The sequence below is a fragment of the Onychostoma macrolepis genome, chromosome 05, assembly GCF_012432095.1.
Source record: "Onychostoma macrolepis isolate SWU-2019 chromosome 05, ASM1243209v1, whole genome shotgun sequence".
Taxonomy (NCBI): Eukaryota; Metazoa; Chordata; class Actinopteri; order Cypriniformes; family Cyprinidae; genus Onychostoma; species Onychostoma macrolepis.
In genome coordinates, this window is record NC_081159.1 from 42,276,695 (window position 1) to 42,295,554 (window position 18,860).

General features: G+C 35.6%; 4 protein-coding genes across 6 annotated transcripts in view; 2 read left to right on the forward strand and 2 right to left on the reverse strand.

The window, feature by feature from the left end:
• Positions 1–145: 145 nt before the first annotated feature.
• On the reverse strand, positions 146–2,508 carry znhit3 (zinc finger, HIT-type containing 3). Of its 2 annotated transcripts, none has more exons than XM_058777111.1 (5): positions 2,294–2,508; positions 2,141–2,178; positions 1,677–1,739; positions 1,491–1,574; positions 146–1,407 (listed from the first exon to the last, which is right to left on the reverse strand). In XM_058777111.1, exons 1-5 carry the CDS (start codon positions 2,359–2,361, stop codon positions 1,208–1,210), a joined length of 453 nt encoding a protein of 150 aa, XP_058633094.1. In that variant the 5' UTR covers positions 2,362–2,508; the 3' UTR covers positions 146–1,207. The 2 variants fall into 2 exon arrangements, with proteins under 2 accessions (XP_058633094.1, XP_058633093.1); XM_058777110.1 differs by having other exon boundaries at positions 1,491–1,580.
• An 89-nt stretch (positions 2,509–2,597) lies between these two features.
• c1qbp (complement component 1, q subcomponent binding protein) lies at positions 2,598–8,094 on the forward strand. 2 transcript variants are annotated; one of them, XM_058777106.1, is made up of 6 exons: positions 2,598–2,826; positions 3,619–3,769; positions 4,654–4,744; positions 6,569–6,664; positions 6,789–6,932; positions 7,740–8,094. In XM_058777106.1, exons 1-6 carry the CDS (start codon positions 2,601–2,603, stop codon positions 7,887–7,889), a joined length of 858 nt encoding a protein of 285 aa, XP_058633089.1. In that variant the 5' UTR covers positions 2,598–2,600; the 3' UTR covers positions 7,890–8,094. The 2 variants fall into 2 exon arrangements, with proteins under 2 accessions (XP_058633089.1, XP_058633090.1); XM_058777107.1 differs by having other exon boundaries at positions 6,807–6,932.
• A 181-nt stretch (positions 8,095–8,275) lies between these two features.
• Positions 8,276–13,057, reverse strand: rpain (RPA interacting protein). The gene is made up of 7 exons (XM_058777109.1): positions 12,899–13,057; positions 11,312–11,497; positions 10,592–10,664; positions 10,289–10,403; positions 10,147–10,210; positions 9,062–9,202; positions 8,276–8,954 (listed from the first exon to the last, which is right to left on the reverse strand). Exons 1-7 carry the CDS (start codon positions 12,968–12,970, stop codon positions 8,925–8,927), a joined length of 681 nt encoding a protein of 226 aa, XP_058633092.1. The 5' UTR covers positions 12,971–13,057; the 3' UTR covers positions 8,276–8,924.
• A 712-nt stretch (positions 13,058–13,769) lies between these two features.
• Positions 13,770–18,860, forward strand: part of LOC131541519 (carbohydrate-responsive element-binding protein) — a 32,578-nt gene continuing 27,487 nt past the window's right edge. The window contains exon 1 of the mRNA XM_058777296.1: positions 13,770–14,379. Within this exon, the coding sequence (XP_058633279.1) occupies positions 14,033–14,379 (347 nt within the window). The 5' untranslated portion in view covers positions 13,770–14,032. The remainder of the gene's footprint in view (positions 14,380–18,860) is intronic.

Sequence of the window (18,860 nt, forward strand, 5' to 3'; positions counted from 1 at the left end):
TCTTTTTTACACATTCTGTAGTGTGGAATATTAATTCTAAAATCCATGTAATTATTGACTGCTGTGTCTGTGATAACACAAAGGCTCAGTAATATGTTGCGAAAACATGCACTATCAACAAAAATAATTTGGAACACAATGCTAGAAAGCTTGAGAGCAATTTTATTGTAAAAGTTCATTTGTCAGGTATAAATATACATTTAATAGGGTCCATCTATGGCAAAACCAGTTTCTCAGTCTCTCTTTAAACGTGTGAATGCTGTCATTATTCTGAAGATTGTCTCTTAAAACAATAGTTCACCCGAAAATGAAAATATACTCACCCTCAGGCCATCCAAGCTGTAGACGAGTTTGTTTCTTCATCAGATTTGGAGAAATGTAGCATTCCATCACTTGCTCATCAATGGATGCTCTGCAGTGAATGGGTGCCGTCAGAATGAGAGTCCAAACAGCTGATAAAAACATCACAATAATCCACACCACTCCAGTCCATCAGTTAACATCTTGAGAAGACTAAAGCTGTGTGTTTGTAAGAAACAAATCCATCATTAAGACGTTTTTAACTTCAAACCGTCACTTCTGGCCAAAATATGAGTCCATAATCAATAATAATGCTTCCTCCAGTAAAAAAGTCCATCTCCTGTTGTCTCTCACATCAAAATCAATGCACATATTTGTTTAGAGCCGTTTCGGCTTGATCGGTGCAGATTTCTCTCCTGATTCAGACCACTTTTTATTGGAGAAAGCAATATTATGGATAGAGGACTCGTATTTTGGAAAGAAGCAACAGTCTGATGTTAAAACATCTTGATGGAATGATGGATTTGTTTCTTTCAAACACGCAGCTTCCAAAGACATTAACTGATGGACTGGAGTGGTGTGGATTATTGTGATGTTTTTATCAGCTGTTTGGACTCTCATTCTGACGGCACCCATTCACTGCAGAGCATCCATTGCTGAGACACTGATGCAATGCTACATTTCTCCAAATCTGATGAAGAAACAAACTCTTCTACATCTTGGATTGGCCTGAGGGTGAGTACACTGTCAGCAAATTTTCATTTTTGGGTAAACTATACCTTTGAGACATTTTTCGCATTCAAAAGACATTGGTGTAATACAAATTTTACATCATTATATCAACATTTTTGTAAAAATCTGACGCATTTGCGTTAGGAATCGGTCCAAATGTGACAGTTCAATCCGATCAGAATTCTTCATCATCATAGTCATTCTCCGTTTCTGTCGGTTCAATAATTTTTAAGCACTGATCAGCAAACTCCACGAACAGCGGCTCCTGCATGGCGTCTTTCATGGCTTTGGCTTTATCTTCAGCCGAGTCCACAGACATCACTAACCGCCGGAGATGAGGGTTCCTCAACAGTCCCTTCAACGCCTCTGAACCACCTGCGTGAATGAAAATCATCTGTTACTGCTCTCACAAAAACAGCATTACAGATCATGTGAATAGAGTGTTTATCATTTCATACCCAGCTGCTGAAGTTTCTGTAATGGCACTTTGTCAGTCTGACTGTCTTCATCAAGAAGATCCTCAACAGTCCACGGCTGTTCAGCTGAAACTAAACATTTATTTCACTTTTCATTTTGTGTTCAAAATCATCAAAAGGAGACAGAAAAGTTCTCTTGATCACCTATAAAGCATTAAATGTGCTCACCGCTGTTCACTGGTGTTGAGCTGCTGGAGGCTGAATCTGATTCTTTAACTGGATGACACGAATCTATGAGATGAAGGAAAAATAATGGCTTTAATAGCTTGTTTTTGACTGATTTCTGACTTGGTGCTCAGGACAGTCCGGTAGGTTAAGAACAAATAATAATAATAAAATAAATGCATACAATAATAATTATTATAATATTAAATTAGTAATAATCTATACAAAATAAACTAATATCAAAAACAACAACAATAATAATAATAGTGTTTTTTAAAGTGCAAACAGTAAAGCGTGGCGCAAGCAACGGCAAGGTCATGGGTTCGATTCTCAGGGAATGCATGAAGAGATAAAGTGTAAACACTGAATGCAACGTAAGTCGCTTTGGATAAAAGCCATTTGTAAATTTTAAATGTAATCTAAATTATTGTCAATATAATATTGTATACTTATAAGTAGATACTTACCATCATCTTTGTGTCTTTTAAAGCAACTCACCGAACAACTAGAAGGAAAAGAAACGTGTTATTTGATCAGTATTTGTCCCCAAAGCAAAAGTGAGCCGATAAATGTATTTATGGTATAAACTGGCAGTTACCGAACATGAATAAATCACTTACTATCTGATTCTGCAGGCTGGACATCTGTATTTAGGAACATGTTCGCTACAGACTCCACAAAGCTGCATAACTGATCTAGAAAATCAACAAGCAAACCAACAGAATATATGAAAATTTATATTAAGCAGCTTTTAGTTAAGGGAACCACGTGTTTATGTTGTTGACAGCGTGCAAGGACTTTTAACTCATTTCCGCTTCCGAGCGCTTCCGGTGTAGAGTGCTGAGGTCACGGTGTCCTTCCCCACGTGTGTGTCTGTAACATTCAGTGTGATCCGCGATCTGAACTCAAGCGAACACCGCCGCCGTCATGCTGAAGTCAGTTAGCCGCGCGGTGCAGCTCGTAGCCCGGCTCTCCAGCTCCGTGCCGTCCGCTCCCGCCGTCAGACCCGCGCTGCGCCTCAGCAGAGGCTTCACCAGATCCATCTGGAGCCTGAGCCACAGCGGAGCGGCGTCCGGATCCAGGCCGAGGCTGCTCACAGCGACGCGGGCTCTGCCCACAGTGTCGTGCGGCTGCGGGAGTCTGCACACCGAGGGTAAACGCTGCTTCACACTCACACGAACTAAAAGCTATGCTGGTAAAGGTATTTTTATGGTAAAAGTGTAAACCCTGACTAAAAAGAACCATGGTAAAGGTATTTTGTATGGTAACGGTATAGAAACTAATTAAAAAGTACCGTGGTAAAGGTATAGACACTAACTAAAAATACCATGGTAAAGATATAGACGTTAACTAAAATGTACCGTAGTAAAGGTATTTTGTATGGTAACGGTATAGAAACTAATTAAAAAGTACCGTGGTAAAGGTATAGACACTAACTAAAAATACCATGGTAAAGATATAACGTTAGACGTTAACTAAAATGTACCGTGGTAAAGGTATAGACACTAACTAAAAAGTAGTTTAAATTTTATATATATGTATATGTGTGTATAATTTAAGTTAGTGCTAAAATAACTGAAAATGATTAAAAATTAATGAATTAAATAAAAAAATTTGAAATAAAAATGATTTATGAAGCAAAAAACTAGTTAAAAAGACACAAAACACCAAACTAAATTTCTGACTAATTAGTTAGAATAAAAAAACTAATTGAAAGAATTAATGTTTCAATATTAATTAGAATATTTTGTAATATTACATATCCGGAATTATTTGCATTCAGTGTCATTGTGTTTTCAGTCAAACATGTGACCTTGAGACTGAATCAGGAGACGAACAGCATGTCATTTTAACTAAACCAGCGAGACTAGTTCACTAGTGTTGGTAACGGAGCATGCATGTATGTGGTCTTGAGTGTTTTATTAATTCTGTCTTTATTCTGCAGGTGATAAAGTGTTTGCAGAGTTTCTCACTGATGAAATCAAAGAAGAAAAGAAGATCCAGAAGAATAAGACTCTTCCTAAAATGTCCGGCGGCTGGGAGCTCGAGCTCAACGGCACAGAGGCCAAACTCATCCGCTCTCTGTCCGGAGAAAAGTAAGGATCGTGTGTTTCATCTGGACCGTCAGAATCCTGCTGTTAATAATGATACAAGCAACATGATGGCCAGGCTGATGCAATATAGCACACATACCTTATTGCTTTATAAAACAGTTCTGTTTAGATTTATGCATTTTCCAGATGTTTCTATTCAGTTGCATTGCATTCAAGGCATGCACAAGCAAATGCTTATTAACTCTTTCCCCGCCAGTGTTTTTGAAAAAAGTCGCCAGCCACCGCCAGCGTTTTTGCTGATTTTCACTAAAATTTCATGGCCCCCAGAATATTTTTTTGTATGAATATCTGAACATGCAATACATCAAAATAAAGATCAGACACTATACTTTCAAACAAAACATTTTATTCTAGCTTCAAGCATTTTTTTTTTTTTTTTTTTTTTTTTAATCAACACTTGAATGTAGGTTTCATTAAAAATAAATGTTAAAAAAAAGAAACATTTTGAGTAAAAAGCTGGGAAAAATCGCATTTTTATCAAATACTACATCTGGATCATTTTCAGTAATATTATCAAAGCAAAAATGTCCACCTACCACTTCCTGGATCGACATTTCACTCGGTAACATTAGGCAGCTTTCATTTATACATGGTTAGTGTTGATGATCGCATTATTTTTCTTATGCATATGCTTACATATGAGATCGCTCGTTTCTGCGTCTTACTCGCCTCTGTTTTTGATCGGCACTTTCTATACTCGTTCAGGAGATGCGTAATATAGTGTATAACAGTGAAAACACGGAAACCCAGAAAATTCCATGTTTGGTGGGGAAAGAGTTAATAAATGCATTGAGCAAATTCATGAAGTGCCATGATCATATTTATGCTCTGCTGTAATAAATCCTGTGGGATTTTGTGTTTGGCAGAGTCACCATCACATTCAACGTGAACAACAGCATCCCGCCGCAGCTGGAGGAAGATCCTGAGCACACGCAGCAGAAGAGTCAGGAGGAGGAGGTAGAGCTCAGCACACTTACAATGCATTCATACTGTAACAACAACACCAGCTTATTATATAATGGAATATGAAATCAGGATGACCTAATGTTGTTAAACTGTTCAAGCTGTTGCAGTTACAATTGTGAAACAGTGATTTGATCAACTTAAGGTTGCAACGTGAAATCACAAGTTCAACAAAGGTGTAAGCAGAGTCATAAATGCATTATTAAAATGGCATATTTTGTATAAAGCATGAAGGTAAACACTATATAAATTTACATCTGTGCATTTAGCAGACACAATAGAGGAACAAAAGCACTTAATGACAGAATTGAATTCTGGAGATTATAAGATTAAAAAAAAATAGTAATTATTATTAATTAAATATTTATATATAATCTATTAAATAATTGTAAATATTTATATAATAATGCTATTTTTAACTATTCCACAAAGTGGACCACAAAACCAGTCATAAGGGTCAGTTCTTTTTCGAAATTGAGATTTATACATCATCTGAACGCTGAATATATATATATAAGTTTTCCATTGATGTATGGTTTGTTAGGATCGGACAATATTTGGCTGAGATACAACTAGAATTTGAAAATCTGGAATCTGAAGGTGAAAAAAATCTAAATATTGAGAAAATCACCTTTAAAGTTGTCCAAATGAAGTTGCATATTACTAATCAAAAATTAGGTTTTGATATATTTACGGTAGGAAATTTACAAAATATCTTCATAGAACATGATCTTTACTTAATATCCTAATGATTTTTGGCATAAAAGAAAAATCAATTATTTTTGACCCATACAATGTATTTTTGGCTATTGCTATAAATATACCCCAGTGACTTAAGACTGGTGTTGTGGTCCAGGGTCATATATATATATATATATATATATATATATATATATATATTTATTAGGGTTGCCCTCGACTAGAGATTTTTCTGGTCGATTAGTAGTCGTTCATTTTAAGCATTCGTCGACTATTTGTCACACATTTATTAATAAACACATACTCATAAAAATGAGCCTTTAATTTCCTACATAGCCTAATAAGCGCTCAAGCTTGCCACAGCGCACCGGCAGATATAATAATTATGAATGTGTCAGGGGAAAAACAGCAAGTAGACTGCATTAACGTTTAAATAATTTATGGATAAACTAGTGCTTTCTTTGTTTTTGACTTAAGAGGCTCGTCATCTCCGCAGTAGTGATGTGCCTTTATGCATGTTTCATACAGATTACATAATATGAGAATATATATTTTCTATTTGAATAGTTTCATTTAGAAATAGACCTGTTCAAATAGAGTATTTTACCATTGCCTCCATCTGTCCTGCCGTGATTGCTGTTCAGCTCCACACTCCGCTCAGACACGTTTCTCTAGGTTAACATTATATTGAGCGGCCCTGAAAGTTGCTACTACATGCATCTTTCAGATGAAAAGCCATATTTGAGGTCAATGAATGATAGTCGAGCGTTTGGATGTCCTGCCTGATGTATTACCACAAAAACCAGCCATTAACGATCTGTCCGTAACAAACTGCAATTGATGAATAATTTCTGTAATTTTACTGTGTCTAGAAATCACACTTTTAAATCAGGCTTCCTTGTATATCAGTGTGAATCTTGCTTCTTCAAATTAAAAGCACAATTTTCGGGAGAGTGAATTAAAATGAGTTGTTTTAGCTGATTTTAATGCTTGTTTATTTCAAATAATTTTCAGTCATCTTGTAAGCCTGCTGAGGCCCTCTAGTGGGGGTTGAGAGCCACTGCTTTTACCTCATCATGTCTGCTTTTAACACATTTTTATTGTTTTGTTTTTTTTTAGCCTGAAGTTGTCTCCACACCCAACTTTGTGGTTGAAGTGACAAAACCAGGAGCAAAGAATTCACTAGTGTTTGACTGTCATTTCCCCGAAGATGAGGTGGGTTGTTGTTCTCTCGTTCTTGTATTTTTAGGTTAGTGTGACTGAAGGCCCAGATATCATAAAGAGCATGCAGAATGAAAAAGATGAGTGATTTCTCACTGACTGGATATCATATCCAAAGCTCTTTGTCTCTGAGCAGACCGGTCACGGTGAGGGTGAGGAGGAGAGTGACATCTTCGCCATCCGTGAGGTCAGTTTCCAGCTGGAGGGAGACGCCGAGTGGAAGGAAACCAGTTACACGCTCAACACAGACTCTCTGGACTGGGTAAGAGCTTTACTGAAGGACACAAGGACACAACAACGCCTGTGCTTGTGTTTGATCAGAGTCACTTCATGTGCGTTTCACCATTTCATTCAATAAAAACTATCACTGAAACTCAAAGGTCTTCACTGCAACGTCAAAATAAATGTTTGAATTAACTTGAAGAAATTCTGACAGAAATATATTGCAATTGCCCAGAAGACTGTACTTCTCTAACTCACTTAAACATCAAATTTTCATTTTTGGGTGAACTATCCCTTTAAAACTTTTTTATTTTTAGGAATATCACAATTTTCCTTTTTTTAATTTAACAGTAAACCTCAGTTGTGTTGGACTTTGTTTGCCAAAAAAGGAAATTATGCAATCTACAACTATAAATTCTTAATCTTTTATGCCTTCATTTGATAACCACCCTTATTTATGTACAGAATTTCAAAAAAAAAAAAAAAGAAACATTTCATAGACTTGCTTTTTGATTTTTAAAATGTAATTAAAATATTACATTTAATTTTTGTAAAACTTTTAACAAATGGATGTTAAATTGTATCTCTTTCAGTATTTCAAATAATTAGATTATTTTGATTACTAAAATTGAATGTAACCAGTAAATTGGAATCCAGAAAAATTAAAACAGGAAAAAATACAATGGATTTCATAGACCCGTATTATTATAAAAAATGTTTTACATTTTAACATTTTTATTTTATTTTGTTAAATTAATGAGGCATAAAAATTAAAATGGTGAAGAAGTAAAAGCATAGGGCTCTAACAAATGCACAGCAGTGACCTCTGACCTCTCTGATTCTCTAGGCCCTGTATGACCATCTGATGGACTTCCTGGCTGACCGCGGCGTTGACAACACGTTTGCGGATGAGCTGATGGAGTTGAGCACGGCCCTGGAGCATCAGGAGTACATCAAGTTCCTGGAAGATCTCAGCACTTTCGTCAAATGCAAATAATCTGTCTAGATTTATCGCAAACTTGATACGTCTGGCTCATGTGATGACAGAATGAAAATGAAGGCAGAAGAGTTTTGTATTTAATTTTATATCATGTTTTGAAGTTATGGGCACACGGTTATGTTTCAGATGTCATCGCTGGGGTTTACAGGAATCAAGAATGTGAACTAAACGTTCATGAGAAATAAAACTGAGGAAATATTGGGCCGATTGTCTTGATTTCAGTATGTGTTGCTAAAAGCCAAAAAAAAAAAAACCCAGGATTGTCCATTATGTAACTTATGCATTTCATTTTAATGAATCAATTTGACTTCTTGACAACATTATTTTTCAATGGTGCATAAATAACTTCAGTATAGACTGATCCATTAAAAAAATGTTTAAGCTTGTTATATTTAAAAAGCTTTTAATTCACCCAAACCAATCCAAAGAAAGACGCTTTATATTTTACAGAGAAAAACCATTAAGATGTTTTGCATTGTGCAACATTTATATACATTACTGGAATGCAAAAATGTAAATGAATACAAAGTCAGATTAATATAGTGGCTAGACAGATACTCAATGAATATTACTGCAATGTTTATTTTAATCAGCATAAATTCAAAATACAACTATAAAGTACAACAAATACCAACATGAGACAAACTCTTCATTTCACTTACAAAAAGTATTTAAACAAAAATGAGATTTTGAAGTGCTTGTCACTATACAAAAATCATGATTTTGCTAAAATACGCTTTATTTCTGATTTCGAGGTGAAATGACCAGAGCATGTTCTTGACCAGCTTCCTGAGATTCGGTCTAGAACAGCTTATGGATAAATAAATAGCTGCATGCGCATTTAAAACAAAATGCACTCAATAGCAGACTCAAGATCAGACAAATCAAGAGTTTGATCTGCAGTTCTGAACTTTTACATTATGACTCTCAAATAAGGGTAGTGAATCTAAAAATAATTCTTTATTTCACAGAAATAATATATTCACAACATTTAAAACATCCATCAGACTCTCTGCAGTGTGGATGAACGGCTCACAGGACGACAGACAGATAGTCACACACCTAGAAACAACAAAAACATGCATGAGCTTTCAAGTTGATTTAAAGAGTCATTTGTCAAGATACACAAACCCAACTCTATGCGACATGAATGTAAAGCATACGAGTACCTTGCAGCTGATCATGAGGTTTGGTGATCCGTCAGTGTTGAAGGCCATAGAGAAGGTGGGGTTGTGAAGACAATCCTCCATGTGCTCCGTCATGCGCTGCTCGAGTAGATTCTGTAATACCTCGGCTGTAACATTCCTACCCTGTGGAGACATGAGAGAAGAGGCTCATATTAAACTGCTTAAGAAAGTATGGTAAACCATAAACAAAAACACATTTTTGTTACGTGGGGAAAAAATAAAGAAAAAATTTCTTCATCTAGTTGCCAAAGCAACAATTCCCATTTTCATGTAGTTTAATGCAAGATGCTAAAATAGCTAAAAAAAATAAAAATGTATATCTAGAAGTTAAAAAAAAAATAAAAGTGACAAAAATGGCAAAAAAATAAAATACTAAACTTTAACTAATAATTGTTAAATTTGAAAACATTTTAAAAGATTAATCAAGTTGTTAATATTTTATGCCTTCATTTGATTACCACCGTTTTTGGTAATACATTTGTATTCAATTATAAATCCAGAATGATCAAAGCCCTATAACTGTAAAAATGTTAATAAATTGTTACAATTTCATGAATTCAATTTATTAGTCATGCTTTTTGATTATTCAAATGTAATTAAAATGAAATCCAGAAGAGCTTTATTGAACTTTTAATGAAAAGTATAGGTTTCATCATTTCAATTAATTAGACTGTTAAAAAAAAGAAATAAAAATCCATTAAATCTGAATTTTAAAAAAATGTGGGGTGAAAAAGGGACTCCAGAGAAATTTTATTAGGAAAAGATAAAACTGATTTCATAGGGCCCCTAATAAGTACACAGCAGTGACCGTCGACCCCTCTGACTTTCTAGGCAAGAGAGAAAAATAAAAACTAAATCATAATATTAATAAAGACAACAACAGTATCTCAACGATATTAAAATAACACTGGTTAGTATATACTCATCCAAGATTTCCCAGTCCATTCATCTACTGGTCACATGCAAAATTAAGATTAGTACTCCTCTATTTTATTATACTATATTCTAGAATATATATTTACTATATTCTACTTCATTCAGACCAGTCAAATGATGGAGCTACTTACAAGTGTGTTGACGTAAAGACCACACGGACACGATGTAAGATGACTGTTGACTGTCAGATTATTCCTGCAGATAGAGAAAAACATTATAAACATGATTAATAAAGATCGGTTTAGCAGGTGATCTCTTACGGCAAACACTTACGCGTGACACACGGGGCATATGATCTGTCCTGACGCCTCCATTCCCTCCAACACAGAGTTTAAATACTGCTCTTCATAACGCATGCTGCTGTTATATTCCTCCAGAATCAAGAGCTCTGAAGGAGGAGAGAAACAAAACAGAGACTAAATATCAAGTGTGAAACACCAGCATTTAACACAATCCCTACACTTTTACCATTTTCAACACAATTTGTAAATTTGCTCACATTTCCAGGTTACTCGCAACTTGATATGAGGGGGGTAAATAATTTTTTTTAAAATAAACTGTACATGCTGATGTAACCTTGTGCCATGAGCTCCTGCTGAATTTCCTCAAACGCTGAAAGTTGGTCATATTCCTGCTGTGCGGCGTACACCTGAGGAGTGAAAATCATCCACAAATCACAGTCGGTCTTCATTTACTCACCATCACGTCTCAAAGCTGCTCAAACTCAGCTTTAACGACATCAACGGATGCATTTTGACAAGCCAAGTTTGAATATTCAGAAGCACAAATCAGATTTGAGAGCAGAGGAAGAGGGAGATTTCAGTGAATGACTTCAATTTACAAACGGGTGATATGGACATTACATTAACTCTAACAATATATAATAAATATCATGAAAATGTCCCTGACACATGCATAAGATGCACAGTGTTTACAGGTATGCTATATCACCGTGTATGGGAGTGTGAAGAAGTTTTGAAAAGAGGTTGATAACTTTATTTTTATTCAGATTGTTACAATTTTTTGTCTGTGTGATAAAATACAAAATGCATTAATTAAAAAAAGAATATAGATGTTAAAACAAGTATATCCTGAGGAGATCAAGTTAAAAGAAAAGGTTTTATAATCATGTGTATCCTTCAAACAAAATGGCTTATTTCTTTATACTGGAGAAGTACTTGTGTGCCAAATATAAGACACTGGCTGAAAGTGTGTCAGTGGAAAAGATCACTTAAATTTTAACTCCTTACTGGAGTTTCTCATGTCAAAAGGTAGAAAGCAGTGCTTAATACACACATCTCTGATGCCGTTTCCGTTCCAGAGCGACGGAAGACTCTGATTGGACGACTGTAATGCGCTCCATTCCTCCTCCATCACCTCCTGCACGAGCAGCGAGCGCGTCGATCCTCCCGAATCCTCTCCCGTCTGTCTGAACTTCTCCAGTAACCTCGACCGGCTGTTCTTCAACCGCTCCACGCAGCGCTGGAGACACACAACACACCGTTATATCATCACTCTCTCAACCGCACACCGCTCATAGTTCATTTAAAAATACACTATAATGATGTGATAAAACAGTTCCTTGTTTCCAAAACTTGTTCTTTGCATGGAAAACACATTAATTTTAAAATAAATATATAAGTTGAAATAAATTTAGATCAACCATGCAAGATGATATTTACATTCCACATAATATTTCTCAAGTTCAGCGTGTTTATTTTATTATTTGTGAGCCTGGAGCACAAAAGCAGTCATAAGTAGCACGGGTACATTTGTAGCAATAGCCAACAATACACTGTATGGGTTATTTTCTTTTATGCCAAAAATCATTAGGATATTAAGTAAAGATCATGTTCTATGAAGATATTTTACTGTAAACATATCAAAACTAATTTTTGATTATTAATATGCATTGCTAAGAACTTCATTTGGACAACTTTAAAGGTGATTTTCTCAATATTTCGATTTTTTTTTTTGCACCCTCAGATTCCAGATTTTCAAATAGTTGTATCTCAGCCAAATATTGTCCTATCATAACAAACCAATGGAAAGCTTATTTGTTCAGCTTTCAGATGATGTATGAATATCTTAGTTTTGTGGTCCAGTGTCACATTTATTTTTAAAAGTTTTATTTTTAGTAATACACATGTATCAATATCAGTAATTCGTGGTCTAGGGAAGTGTTTTGGTTGGTTAGACAAGGTTTTGAGAGTTTTGCCATGTTCTGACTGGTAAATATATTCATTATGTATTGCCATAAGGAAGAAATAACTACTAATTCTCATTATTGTGATGGAATAAAGGAGCACACTACTAGGCACAGATAATATTTAAACTAAACTGAGCTAGACAATGACATCTCTGAATTCAATAATGAAATGCCTTTAACTGAAAATTGAGTGTTTAATCTTATCATTATACATTACTGACACTCTATCCTCTAATTTGATAATGTTAAGTGCTTTGACACAATCTGTATTGTTAAAAGCGCTATATAAATAAAGGTGACTTGACTAGGCCCGGTTTCACAAATGGGGCTTAGCTTAAGCCAGGACTAAGCCTTAGTTAAATTAAGATATTTAAGCAACTTTGACAAAAATGCCTTAGAAGAAAGCATTAAGGTGTGCATCTTGACAGGTATTTTAAGATATGTCAGAGCAAGATATTTTCAGTTGAGACAGCTCAAACATGCATTTTAGCCTGGGACTAGTTTAAGCCTCGTCTGTGAAAGCGGGGGATAATGTCTCAAAACAAAATCTAATCGTAATTGTCCTGTAATCAAAATACAATGATTTTCCTTCATTTATAACATGACCTGGACAGTTGTTGTGAGCTTTCGCAACATTCCTCAGCACAGAAGCGAGCAAACACGACATTATTTACCTTCCGGTATGTTTCTTTCCATGGTGGAGTCGTGCCTTTGTACAAGGATCTGTGTCTCTGTAGCGCGTCCATGATTTGACTAAACTACAAACACTTCGAGCAAATCACGAAAACAACACCAGCTGCTGGTCGCCAATCAGCGGCTTTTAACCTTCCGCTTACGTCCCACACAACCGGATGTTCCTGCAGCGCTCATGGGATTTGTAGTCCGTAATCTCTCCACGTTATTTATTATGTATATAAAATATTTATTTATTATTATATACTATAACATTATTATTATTATTATTATTTTATTGTATATTTTAGGTTCATTTAAATATATATATATATATATATATATATATATATATATATTTTAACTTAAATTCGTTTATTTTTTTAAATTAAGATTGTTACGATTTTTTTATACTTTTTTTATAGCTAGTTATTTTTGTCTTTGTGATAAACTATAGCCTATTCATCTTAAAATAAATATAGAAATGAAAATAAACATTTCAAATAATATGTCTTTTATTTTCATTTTATTACATATGATTTTATTTGACCTTTTGTCATACACACATTATTCCGTATCAGTACCTTATTTATAAAATGTTACCTTTTATTTGCGTGAAAAATACTTTTAATTATAAAAATAAAATAAATATAATAAAAATACAACATTTATACTAAGTATACACGATTTCTCATTTATTTTTATTAAATAAATATAACAACTGTTAAGATCCGTTTTACTAGATATGCACAAAAAGTGCATGTTTACTCGAAAATAAGGTCGGGATTTAAAGCCAAATCGCAAGTTGCTAGGACATATTTACTCATCAAATAGACTCTTACTAGTAATAGCAGCTAATAATAGCAATATGTCACAGCATATCAATAGCTGGGACGGAGATCAGCTCTTACATAATTGTGCTCGAGTTTAGACCGCCTCAGGCTGTCAGAGTTTGAAACTGCACGATGCAGCGTTTTAATCAGTGAGTTTTGTTCATTTTTATCATGCTTGATCTTTGACCTGCAGCTCAGCTTACTAAGTATGCAGTAAGAGTACAGCGTGAAGCGCGCCTCCTCAGATGGCGTTTTTCTCAGTGGGCTGCATTTGAGCAGCGTTACAGCACTAGATCAGCAGCGATGGCAAAGGCAGAGTACTCAGAAACCTCAGAGCCCAACCAGATCGGACCGGATTCAGAGTCCGATTCGGATCCGGATGACCACTTGCCCAGTGTGGACGCCGGAGCGGGATTCGGATCGGTCCGGCGGACTCAGGTGATCCACAGCGGGCACTTCATGGTGTCCTCGCCGCACAGCGACTCGGTCAGGAGGAGAAGCGCGGCTCTTTATAATGCTGATAGTTATGACTTTGACACCGTTAATAAACCGGACTGCCAGACCTACAGTTTCGGTCCGTTGAGCTCCAGACAGCTGAGCATTGACCCCACTCTCACGCGCCTGTTTGAATGCATGACACTGGCGTACAGGTAAAACAAACCTATCATTTAACTCTGATTTATCTTACTGCAATGTCTGCTTCATTATAAAGTACACATTCACCTCATGCTTATGTTTACATTATTATAAAAGAGTTAAATTACTCCAGCTAAACTTATACCTAACAGCAGTGTTTACATAACTGCGTGTAACGTATTTAAAAAAATAGATAAATAAATAAAATAATTCACCTCATGCTAATGTTTACATTATTATAAAAGAGTTAAATTACTCCAGCTAAACTTATACCTAACAGCAGTGTTTACATAACTGCGTGTAACTTATTTTAAAAAATATATATAAATAAATAAAATAATTCACCTCATGCTGATGTTTTCATTGTTATAACTACAGATTAATCACAATTTAACTGTAATTTTACCTCGCTGCAATGTATGCATTGCTAAAACATCTTCACAGATAAATTACTACAGCTAAACTTGCTCCTTACTGCAATGTTTACAACACTGCAAAATAGTTAAAGTATATATAATTAACCATTTAAGTCAAATTCACGTCATTGTAATGTTATATTACTATAAAACAGTTAAATTACTCTAAACATACTTCACAGCAGTGATTACATAACTAAGTCGTGTAACATATAAAAAAAATAAATAAAAAAAAAGAATTCACCTGACGGTAGTATGGCGGTGTTTACATTGTTATAAAAGAGTTACACTACAGATTCATTACAATTTAACTGTAATTTTACCTCGCTGCAATGTATGCATTGCTAAAAAATCTTTACAGATAAATTGCTACAGCTAAACCTGCTCCTTATGTTTACGACACTGTAAACAGTTAAAGTATATATAATTAACCATTTAAGTCAAATTCACCTCATTGTAATGTTTACATTACTATAAAACAGTAAAATGTACAGCTAAATGACTACAGTTGAATTTACACCTCATGGAAATGTTTACATTACTAAAAAATCATTACATTATTCCAGTTAAACTGTAGCTCACGGCAGTGTTTACATAACTGTGTGTATAAATGATAATAATGATGATAATAATAGTAATTCAACAGATAGTAGTATGGCAGTGTTTAAATTGTTATAATAGAGTTAAACTACAGATAAATTACAACTTAACTGTCATTTTACCTCACTGCAATGTAAATGCCTACCAAAAAATTGTTACAGAGATAAATTACTAGCTGAATATACACCTCACTGCAATGATTACATAACTCTAAAACCAAAGTATATAAGTCAAATTGTAATGTTTACGTATAAAGCAGTTGACTACACTTGAAAGCATGCCTTCAGTTGAATTTTCACCTCACAATTTACAGTGTAACTTTGAATTTACCTCACTGCAGTGTGTAAATTACAGTTAAACTATTAAAGATTAATAACAAAAGTTGAACTTATACCTCACTGAAATGTGTACATTACTGTATAAAGCAATTTAAGTATATATAACTTAGAATTCACCACATTACAGTGTTTATATTATTATAAAACCGTTAAACTACAGTTAATTTACTATTTAAATTCTATTTTACCTAACTTGTACATTTTACCTTAATTGTACGTTAATATATATCGTTAGAGAAAAAATACTGCAGTTGAACTTATACCTAAGTGAAATGTTTACATTACTATAATAACAGTTTTAGTGCCGATAACTTAATTATTTTACGTGAAATTTACCTCGTTAGAGTGTATTTTTATTAAATAATTAAACTACAGATAATTTACAACTCAACTCAAAATTTACCTCACTGCAGTGAGTGTATTACTACAAATCTTTTACAGAAAAAATACTACAGTTTAACGTATACCCCCTTCTGTATAAGTACATATAACTTATATTTTAATTGAAATTCACCTAATGACCGTGTGTATACTGATATACAGGTGCTGGTCATATAATTAGAATATCATCAAAAAGTTGATTTATTTCACTAATTCCATTCAAAAAGTGAAACTTATATACAGTGGGGCAAAAAAGTATTTAGTCAGCCACCAATTGTGCAAGTTCTCCCACTTAAAAAGATGAGAGAGGCCTGTAATTTTCATCATAGGTATACCTCAACTATGAGAGACAAAATGAGAAAAAAATCCAGAAAATCACATTGTAGGATTTTTAAAGAATTAATTGGTAAATTCCTCGGTAAAATAAGTATTTGGTCACCTACAAACAAGCAAGATTTCTGGCTCTCACAGACCTGTAACTTCTTCTTTAAGAGGCTCCTCTGTCCTCCACTCGTTACCTGTATTAATGGCATCTGTTTGAACTCGTTATCAGTATAAAAGACACCTGTCCACAACCTCAAACAGTCCAACTCCAAACTCCACCATGGCCAAGACCAAAGAGCTGTCAAAGGACACCAGAAACAAAATTGTAGACCTGCACCAGGCTGGGAAGACTGAATCTGCAATAGGTAAGCAGCTTGGTGTGAAGAAATCAACTGTGGGAGCAATTATTAGAAAATGGAAGACATACAAGACCACTGATAATCTCCCTCGATCTGGGGCTCCACGCAAGATCTCACCCCGTGGGGTCAAAATGATCACAAGAACTGTGAGCAAAATCCCAGAACCACACGGGGACCTAGTGAATGACCTGCAGAGAGCTGGGACCAAAGTAACAAAGGCTACCATCAGTAACACACTGCGCCGCCAGGGACTCAAATCCTGCAGTGCCTGACGTGTCCCCTGCTTAAGCCAGTACATGTCCGGCCTGTCTGAAGTTTGCTAGAGAGCATTTGGATGATCCAGAAGAGGATTGGGAGAATGTCATATGGTCAGATGAAACCAAAATAGAACTTTTTGGTAAAAACTCAAAGAATGCTGAGTTGCATCCAAAGAACACCATACCTACTGTGAAGCATGGGGGTGGAAACATCATGCTTTGGGGCTGTTTTTCTGCAAAGGGACCAGGACGACTGATCCATGTAAACGAAAGAATGAATGGGGCCATGTATCGTGAGATTTTGAGTGAAAACCTCCTTCCATCAGCAAGGGCATTGAAGATGAAACGTGGCTGGGTCTTTCAGCATGACAATGATCCCAAACACACCGCCCGGCAACGAAGGAGTGGCTTTGTAAGAAGCATTTCAAGGTCCTGGAGTGGCCTAGCCAGTCTCCAGATCTCAACCCCATCGAAAATCTTTGGAGGGAGTTGAAAGTCTGTGTTGCCCAGCGACAGCCCCAAAACATTACTGCTCTAGAGGAGATCTGCATGGAGGAATGGGCCAAAATACCAGCAACAGTGTGTGAAAACCTTGTGAAGACTTACAGAAAACGTTTGACCTCTGTCATTGCCAACAAAGGGTATATAACAAAGCATTGAGATGAAATTTTGTTATTGACCAAATACTTATTTTCCACCATAATTTGCAAATAAATTCTTTAAAAATCATACAATGTGAATTTCTGGATTTTTTTTCTCATTTTGTCTCTCATAGTTGAGGTATACCTATGATGAAAATTACAGGCCTCTCTCATCTTTTTAAGTGGGAGAACTTGCACAATTGGTGGCTGACTAAATACTTTTTTGCCCCACTGTATTATATTCATTCATTACAGACAGACTGATATATTTCAAATGTTTATTTCTTTTAATTTTGATGATTAGAGCTTACAGCTCATGAAAGTCAAAAATCAGTATCTCAAAATATTAGAATATTTACATTTGAGTTTGAATAAATGACCATCCCTACAGTATAAATTCTGGGTATCTCTTGTTCTTTGAAACCACAATAATGGGGAAGACTGCTGACTTGGCAATGATCCAGAAGACGAACATTGACACCCTCCACAAAGAGGGTAAGTCACAGAAGGTCATTACTGAAAGGTGTGGCTGTTTACAGAGTGCTGTATCAAAGCATATTAAATGGAAAGTTGACTGGAAGGAAGAATTTGGGTAGGAAAAGGTGCACAAGCAACAGGGATGACCGCAAGCTTGAGAATACAGTCAAGCAAAGCCGATTCAAACACTTGGGAGAGCTTCACAAGGAGAGAACTGAAGCTGGAGTCAGTGCATCAAGAGTCACCACGCTCAGACGCCTTCAGGAAAAGGGCTACCAAGCCACTTCTGAACCAGAGACAACGTCAGAAGCATCTTACCTGGGCTGTGGAGAAAAGAACTGGACTGTTGCTCAGTGGTCCAAAGTCCTCTTTTCAGATGAAAGTAAATTTTACATTTCATTTGGAAATCAAGGTCCCAGAGTCTGAAGGAAGAGTGGAGAGGCACAGAATCCATGTTGCTTGAAGTCCAGTGTGAAGTTTCCACAGTCAGTGATGATTTGGGCTGCCATGTCATCTGCTGGTGTTGGTCCACTGTGTTTTCTGAAGTCCACAGTCAACGCAGCCATCTACCAGGAAATTTTAGAGCACTTCATGCTTCCTTCTGTTGACAAGCTTTATGGAGATGCTGATTTAATTTTCCAGCAGGACTTGGCACCTGCCCACACTGCCAAAGGTACCAAAAGCTGGTTCAATGACCATAGT